The sequence below is a fragment of the Pteropus vampyrus genome, unplaced genomic scaffold (assembly GCF_000151845.1).
Source record: "Pteropus vampyrus isolate Shadow unplaced genomic scaffold, Pvam_2.0 Scaffold139, whole genome shotgun sequence".
NCBI lineage: Eukaryota > Metazoa > Chordata > Mammalia > Chiroptera > Pteropodidae > Pteropus > Pteropus vampyrus.
Window position 1 is genome coordinate 4441271 of NW_011888920.1, and position 9059 is coordinate 4450329.

The window sequence follows — 9059 nt, forward strand, 5'->3', positions numbered from 1 at the left end:
ATTTGTTTTTCTTAGTAATCTGTAAAGTAAGAGAGTTACACAGGAGCTCTTTAATGTTCCCTTCAGCTTTAACATTGGATAATCACTATGAAAAGTTAAAGATAAATTACCAGTGGCTCATTATTTCTGCCTTGTTTTTCTTTTCTGCTGCTTGACTATAGGATATTTAGTCATTTTAATTTTATCGTAAAAATATTTTGCTAACTGATTCTAGAGAAGAAAATTTTGAAAATGGAAAGGTTTGAAACAACTAAAGAGTGATGCTTAGGTATCAGGATGTTGGGAAGGCATTTCATAATTGTTTATAGTGATCCTTATTGTTCATTCATTTTGACAATAAAATTTACATTTTTTGAATTTATAAATTGCTTTCACATTTCATTTTATAATAGTTTTGCATGAATTGCTTATGCAGAAGAAATAAATACAAATTCGATTTCTGTTTTTTTGATCACAGAATTAGGGTAGTGTATTCTAAGATCTTTTTTTTTTTAGTGTGATTGTTTAGAACTTACCTAACTTTATTTCTCCATTTATAAAATTAGAGTAAGAATATCTAATGATGTAGATTAAATGATGTTCTAATGCTTATTAAAGCATTTTGTTATTTTAAGAACTATATTATAAAATTTTGCTTTGAAAAGTTACATATAACATATTTAAAATTTTCATATTTTTAGATCTTGTTATAAAGTTTTGATTCCACATCTGGTAATTAGAAGTAATTTCGATGAAGTGAAATCCATTGCTAATCAAATTCAAGAAGACTGGAAACATCTTCTAACAGACTGCTTTCCAAAGATTCTTGTAAATATTCTTCCTTACTTTGCCTATGAGGGTACAGGAGACATTGGGATGGGACAGCAAAGAGAGACTGCTACCAAAGTCTATGATATGCTTAAAGATGAAAACTTCCTAGGAAAACAGGTATGACTTCAACCTTTACATGCATTTTATCCCCTAATTGATCTGAGGTGTAACTTTAAAGTTTTAAGGCTCTTTATTTATTTATGCAGTTAAATTTAGTATGTGGTAATCACTATCTAGCATAGACAATCCATGAATTTTTTTGTTGTTATACAGTGTTCTCTCCTTTTGATTGGCTTTTAAATTAAATGTTTTCAGTCAGAAATTTAAAAAAATAACTCAATTTTATTTTTTTCTTTTTAAAATTTATTTTAATTGGCAATAATAATAGATGCAAGTTGTTAAGTTCAAATAGTACTGACAATGTTTAGAAAAATTTCCTCACTTCATTAAGTCCTTCACTTTTCAAGGAAAAGTACAATCCCAAGTTTTTATACCCTGCTCTTCCTTTTTTTCCATGACTATCTTCTAACATATGATATAATTTATTTGTGAATTATGTTCATTGTTTATTATTATCAATCTTGTCTACCATAAGTACTATGAAAGTAAAATTTTTTTTCTTTTTTTTTCTGATGTATACTGACGATCTAGTATATATTGAGTACTCATTATTTGATAAAAGATAGAGTCATGTTAAAAAGGATCTAACAGTTTGTTTTATAATTTATATGCATCCAAACTTATTTGAGGTAACTTATATTAAAGAACATTTTAAATCTTTTTTAAGGTAAAAGAGGAGTGGTCAGCCCAATTTGTTTTTAATGTAATTAAAAGATGACTGAACAAGTTTGGTTATCATTAGAATTACAATTGGATAAACTCCAAGAGACTCTTTTTGGTTGTCCAGTTATCTACATTGAAACAAGAAATGGAACAGCAAATTTCTTAGTTGCTTAGGTAGACCATTGCCAGTCAGAGCTGGTTATGTCTGTAGTCTGGAGGCAAATGGTGAGCAGAGGGGCCCCTTTCTCAAAAGACAGTTGGAACAGAATGTTGGCACTCCAAAGGTAATGGAATTACGCGAGGACAATCTGTTGCTACCACCTCCCACCCAATCTCCCAGTTTAGACTTCTGAGCAGGCCTAATCTTATTATTCTTATTTATGTATTTAAACCAAAAGATAGCAATTTTCAGAGTCAGAATTAGTCTAGGAGGGAAAGGTGATTATATTAAACCCTGATTAAAACACCAATCTCAAGAACAGAGACAAAAATTAAATAATTTCTTGGTTAAAAACATAAATTTTTGTTAGTCTCCATTTTATTTAGCATGAAATTTTAAGTTAATTTTTTGTTTCTCTAATAGTGCTTTCTCTGAATCTTCTAGATTCTTTTTTCTGTCAATAAGTGTTGATGTGACTGTTATCAGTCTTCCAGTCTTCTAAAAACTGCCAATTTGTTGACTGCCTAAAATATTTACAGTTATAAGATAGTTTAGCTATGCGTAGACATCTGAACAATTTATATGTACTTTAGCCTAACATTACAAGTCTGACTTATTAGAGAGTCATATAAAACTAGTGAATTCAGTTGTCATCTTATGTGTAAGGAAGCTCATTAATTTTTTTCTTTGATATTTATCAGACCTGGCTAATTTTTCCTTGCTTAATCCAGATGTATTTCAAAATGAGGCTGAGTTTTTAAAAGGGCTGAAACCTTGGAAATGATGACTTGAACAACTGAGATGTAAGCCTGAGGGAAAGGCTAGGATTTTTACATTAGGTTTCTTGTCACATTCAAAAATATTTCTGTTATTTGGAAGTATTTCCAAACCTTGTCCATCAGGTAAATCAGCCATTTGCCTTTTTAGTTTAGAGCACTGTAATTCTTTATTTGGAGTGCTAATCAATTCACCTTTAAGGTTGTCACACAGTTCTCAATCATTTGACAGAAGTGTAATGTAGCAGATCCATCCTTTATATTTAGTGAATTTATGCTTTTTGTGAGGCTACCTGTAGCAAGAAGTGGGTTGATGAAGATTGTGCCCCTGTAGGGAAGGATTTTAGTCTACTGTTGATGACAGGGAATATGAGTAGCGGCTAGCCTCAGAATTTGGAGTATCAACCAAAGTAGAAATCTGGGGAGAAGTCATGCAGGGAACAAAGAGATGACTATTACCGGTCACTGATAATTCTTACTAGCAAAGTTTTCTATGTTCCCAAATAAGAGTAAAATGCAAATTGAGGAGAAGCATAGATCAGTGGGGAATTTGGTTGATGTGAAAATGATTAGGTTGAGGAATTTAATATTAAACCTGAAGCCTAAGTCTATTAAAATGATTCTTCAAAATTTAACTAAAGAATTGGATTAGAGAGTCTTATTTGGTATAATTTCCCTGCTGTCCTTTACTTTATAAATCGGTGGCATAGCAGAGAAAGTGGAGTTAGCTGTATGTCTTGCACATTTTAGATCTTTCATCATTTATTTCCTTCTATGGCCACTGAATAATTTTGGAAATGAGGCTAAAGTGAGCCCCTTGAGCTGTTTTAAAGGTCATGGACATAAAAACTTAACTTAATTTCGTATCTTTACAGATTGATCATTTATTTGTTGCTAATTTACCAGAGATTGTGGTGGAGTTACTGATGACATTACATGAACCGGCAACTTCTGGTACCAGCCAAAGCACTGACCTCTGTGATTTTTCAGGGTATGGGTATTTAAAACTTACCGAATTAGCTGCAATTTTAGAAGTTCCTTGGGAAGTTTATTGATTGACACCTTCAAATGTCTATTTCAGTTTTTAGGCACATACTCTGCTTTTAAAATTGTTTCTTTAAAAATAACTTCTTTTGAATTGGTTAACTCATCTGCTTCTGCTATAGTCCTGCCACAATAAGTGCTCTTTCTGGTTGACTCCCTTGTTTGTAAATTCAATGATCTTTTTTGTTCTCCATCTTCCTGTAGTGTTTGAGCATTGTATCATCTGTTGCCTCTTGAAAATGTCTTCTTTATGAAGTATTCCTCGTTCTCCTTTTCTATGACTTGTCTTTTCATCGTGTTCCTTAGCTCTCAGAATGTACTGTACTACAATTTAATTTGGATGTGAAACTCACTTGGTTGTACGTGAATGTTAGAATTATTTTCCCAACTTGATTATAAACTGCTTAAAAGCACCCTTTATTTTTTTATATGCCTTAGTGCTAGGCATATAAATTATAATGATATCTACCAGAGTACTTTTGTATGTATACTTTCATTTGATATAGTGTTTAATAGCTGTGTCTTAAAATATTATTGCATTTACAGTAATAGCGTAGAGTTTTAATTCAGACCTGGAGTGGCTCCTTTGTGGAAATGCCATTAACTTAATAAAAGATTTTTTAACAAATCATTGAAAACTGATTAAGCCCCAGAAGGTAAATATCTAAATATTCTGGTTTATATATATAGACTAAGATGTCATTTGTGATTTTATTAAAAATCTACTTTTTTAGTAGAAATATAATTTTTAAATTTAGGATTATTATAATCTAAATTTTTATTCTAGAATTTCATTGGTCTGGCAACCAAATCTGTTTTTTCTTGATAATTTTGTTCTGAAAATGATGACAGTTTTTCCTGTGACTCTTAGGGATTTGGATCCTGCTCCTAATCCACCTCATTTTCCATCACATGTGATTAAAGCAACATTTGCCTATATCAGCAATTGCCATAAAACCAAGTTTAAAAGCATTTTAGAAATTCTTTCCAAAAGCCCTGTGAGTATACATTACTGGTATAGTTACTGAAGAGAGAATTCTTTCTTTTTTGGCTAAAAAAGAGAAAAAGTAAACAAATGGAAAATTCATCTGAATTAAAAAGAAAAACATAAGTTTATATCTTGGTATTATACTTGTCAATATTAATTGAAATATGTTACATATGAGGGCTGAATTTTGTGATACTTTAGTCATATATTGAGTCAGAGAATTTTTTTTAAGAATATGCTATTATAGTTTACTATCTGAAAATTAAATAGACAATAGCTTTTTTATGTTTAAGATAGTAATTTTCTTAACGTAATATTTTATATGCAATATCAGACCCAAAACTGAATTCTGTAATTTAGTTATTTTGAATACAAAATGTATTTCTTATAGCTGAGTATACATGATTTGAGAACTTTTTACTAAATATGTCTTTATTTTCTAGGATTCATATCAGAAAATTCTTCTAGCCATATGTGAGCAAGCAGCTGAGACAAATAACATTTATAAAAAGCACAGAATTCTTAAAATATATCACCTATTTGTTAGTTTATTATTGAAAGATATAAAAACTGGCTTAGGAGGAGCTTGGGCCTTTGTTCTTCGAGATGTTATTTATACTTTGATTCACTATATTAACAAAAGGTAAATAATATATATAGACCAATGTATAAGTATTTTTCTCTTCTCTTAATTGAAAATTTGTGTTTCTAGAGGTAGAAGCCAGAGTAGTATTCTCCGAATTTTGCGCTTTTTTTGCATTTTTAAAAATTTTTTATTTTTCAATTATAGTTGACATGCAATATTTTATCAGATTCAGGTGTACAACATAGAGATTAGACATTTATATAATTTATGAAGTGATCACACCAATAAATCTAGTATCCATCTGACATCATACATAGCTATTACAATATTATTGATTATATTCTCTATGCTATACTTTATATCCCCATGACTGTTTTTAACTACCAATTCGTACTATTTAATCCCTTTCCCTTTTCACCCATTCCCTTAGATCCTCCTCCCATCTGGCAACCATCAAAATGTTCTCTATCTTCGAGTTTATTGCTGTTTTGTTTGTTAGTTTCTTTTGTTTTTTAGATTCCACATATAAATGAAATCATGTGATATTTACTTTCTCTGTCTTATTTAGCATAATACCTTCTAGATCCATCCATGTTATCGCAGATGGCAAAATTTTGTTCTTTTTTATAGTTTAGTAATATTCCATTGTATATATGCACCACTTCTTTACCCATTCATCTATTGAAGGACAGTTAGGTTGCTTCCATAGCTTGGCTATTGTAAATAATACTGCAGTGAACATAGGGATGCATATATCTTTTTGAATTAGTGTTTTGGGTTTCTTTGGATACATACTCAGAAGTGGGATTACTGGGTCCTCTTTGTTTCTTGTTATAGCCTTTGTTTTATAGTCAGTTTTGTCTGTTATAAGTATTGCTACCCTAGCTGTTTTTTTATTTGTTTGTTTGTTTCCATGAAATGTTTCCATTCCTTTACTTTCAGTCTTTGTCTGTCTTTTGATCTGAAGTGAGTCTTTTGTAGGCAGCATATGTAAGGATTTTATTTCCTTATCTGTTCAGCCACTCCGTCATTTAATCCATTTACATTTAAAGTAATTGTTGAAAGATATCTAGTTATTGCCATTTTATTATTCATATTTTTAATCTTTTTTCTTCTTAAAGGAGTCCCTTTAACATTTCTTGTTCTACTGGTTTGGTGGTGATAAATTCCTTTAGCCTTTTCTTGTCTGGGATGAGTTTTACTTTTTAATATATATTGTATTTGCCTGTATTTTTTACAAATTGCAATACTACTTCTCCACCTCTAGAAACCCTAAGTACTAGGGTCTTCAACAGTTTAAAATAAATATTCTAATTTTATTTTATTTATTTATTTTTTTCTATTTCTATTTAAAAAAATTGGTTAATGAAATTCAGTAAGTTTCAGGTGTACAATTTAGCAGTAAGGCATATATATATATATATATATATCGCCTTGTGTGTTCATCGCCCATAGTTAGGTTTCTGTCACCACATATTTGACTCCTTTTACTCCATCTACCTCTCCCCTCCCCCCCGCTCTCTGGTAACCACTAGTATATTGTCCATGTCCATTAGTCTCTGTTTGTCCTGTTCATTTGTTGCTTTTAGGTTTATATCCCACATATAAGTGATATCATGTGGTTTTCAACTTTTTCTGTCTGGCTTATCCCACTTAGCATGATCATCTCAAGGTCCATCTACATTGTGACTAATGGAGGTATTTCATCTTTTCTTATGGCTGAGTAATATAGTCCATTGTACATATGTACCACAGCTTCTTTATCCAATCATCTATCGTAGGACACTTTGGTTGCTTCCATGTCCTGGCCACCATGAATAATGTTGCTATGTACACTGGTGTGCAAATATCTTTTCGGATATGGGTTTTCAAGTCTTTAGGGTAAATACCCAGTAGAGGAATTGCTGGATCATATAGTAGATCAATTTTTAGTTTTTTGAAGAACCTCATACTGTTTTCCATAGTGGCTGTACCAATTTGCAGTCCCACTAGCAGAATATGAGGGTTCCTTTTTCTTTTACAGAAGAAAAAGTTATTACTTGCCCTGTTGATAACAGCTATTCTAACAGGTTTGAGATAGTATCTCATTGTGGTTTTGATTTGCATTTCCCTAATAGCTAGCGAGGTTGAGCATCTTTTTGTGTGTTTGTTGGCCATTTGTATGTCTTCTTGGGAGAAGTGTCTGTTCAGGTCCTCTGCCCATTTATTGAATTGTTTGTTTTTTTGTTGTTATTGAGACGTATGAGTTCTTTGTATATTTTAGATATTAGGCCCTTATTGGAGGTGTTGCTTGCAAATATATTTTCCCATTCGGATGGTTGTCTCTTTGTCTTGTTGACGGTTTCTTTTGCTGTGCAGAAGCTTTTTAGTTTTATATATTCCCATTCATTTATTTTTGCTTTTATTTCCCTTGCCTTTGAGATCAAATTCATAAAATCTTCTTTAAGCCCAAGGTCCTTGATTTTAGTTCCTGTGTTTTCTTCTATGCAATTTATTGTTTCAGGTCTTAATATTCAGGTCCTTAATCCATTTTGAGTTAATTTTGGTGTGTGGTGATAGACATACAATGTTTTGACAGAGATTTCCTTGACTACTAGGAGCCAAGAGAGAGAAATAAAACCTTTTCTAGTCTTTGTAGATTGGTTCTTTGTTAGGGCTCTCCCTTAATACTTAGATGTGCACCGAGCCTAGGAATCAGCCCAAAGTGAAAGCTTATGGTCTTCTCAGGTAGTTTTTGAACATGCATCTTACCTTGGGCATGTGTGTGGCTTTCTAAATTCCCTGGATATATGGGCAATTTTGAATGCTCTAATTTCCCAAGGAAGCCCTCCCCCTAGATTTCCCACCTAGATATTAGCCAGTTTATTGTATGTCTCTACAGTAATCTTTTGTCCCAGGCAGCTGTGGGTTGTTGGTCAGCCTTACAATGTTTTCTGTGAATACCCTCAGCTTTTCCAGCTGTGGGGAGATTCAGGTTAGGCAAAACAGAGGTCAGTTCCCCTCAGTCCTTCAGGTAGCTCCCAGACAAGTTTAGAACAGACATACACAATAATAATTTGTGAGTAAGGCCTGCTCTGCTTTCTCTGGAAATGAGGACCAGGATCCCACATTGGGAATTAGGGAATGCAGTTTTCCTGACTATGGCCAAGCTGGGTGGAGGTGGGGCAAGAGCAAGTAAAGTCACCATAAAGCTTTTCTACAGTTTTTAAGTTGCCATTTTCTTGATTGATTAAGCATTTGCTTGATTGCTATAAATCTTTGACTATTTAGAGTTCTAACAAAGTTCTGACAGTTCTACTTTTTAAAAAAAATTTATAATACAAATGATTTTTATTCTGTACTATTCTTAGAGATCCTTCCATGACAGGCTTCAGAGCTGTATAATACAAATGATTTTTTTGTATTATACAAAATGATTTTTTTGTATTTATAATACAAATGATTTTTATTCTGTACTATTCTTAGAGATCCTTCCATGACAGGCTTCAGAGCTGCCACCTCTTTTAAAAAATTTTTTTAAATTTATTTTTCAATTACAATTGACATACAATATTATATTAGTTTCAGGGACAACATTTATATACCTTTACAAAGTGATCATCCTAAGTCTAGTACCCATCTAACACCATATATAGTTATTACAATATTATTGACGTTATTTCCATGACTTTTTATAAATAGCAATCTGTACTTCCTAATCCTTTTTTGCCTATCCCCCTAATTCCCCTCCCATCTGACTACCATCAATTTGTTTTCTGTATTTATGAGTTTGTTTTTGTTTGGTTTGTAAATTGGTGCAGCTAGCGTAGAAAACAGTATGGAAGTTCAAAAAAATAGAACTACTATATGACCCAGCAATCTTACTTCTGAGTATTTATCTGAAGAAATCTAAAACATTAATTCAAAAAGATT

General features: G+C 31.9%; 1 protein-coding gene across 7 annotated transcripts in view; it reads left to right on the forward strand.

The window, feature by feature from the left end:
• The window catches only part of ATM (ATM serine/threonine kinase), a 122508-nt gene that overhangs the window by 39823 nt on the left and 73626 nt on the right, over nucleotides 1-9059 (forward strand). For all 7 annotated transcript variants that reach the window (XR_002782281.1, XM_023535391.1, XM_011368153.2 and 4 more), the window contains 4 exons: nucleotides 681-927; nucleotides 3405-3520; nucleotides 4445-4571; nucleotides 5005-5204. Coding sequence is in view for 6 of the 7 variants with exons in the window: in XM_023535391.1 (XP_023391159.1) it covers nucleotides 681-927; nucleotides 3405-3520; nucleotides 4445-4571; nucleotides 5005-5204 (690 nt within the window). In the remaining variant the exon portion in view is untranslated. The remainder of the gene's footprint in view (nucleotides 1-680; nucleotides 928-3404; nucleotides 3521-4444; nucleotides 4572-5004; nucleotides 5205-9059) is intronic.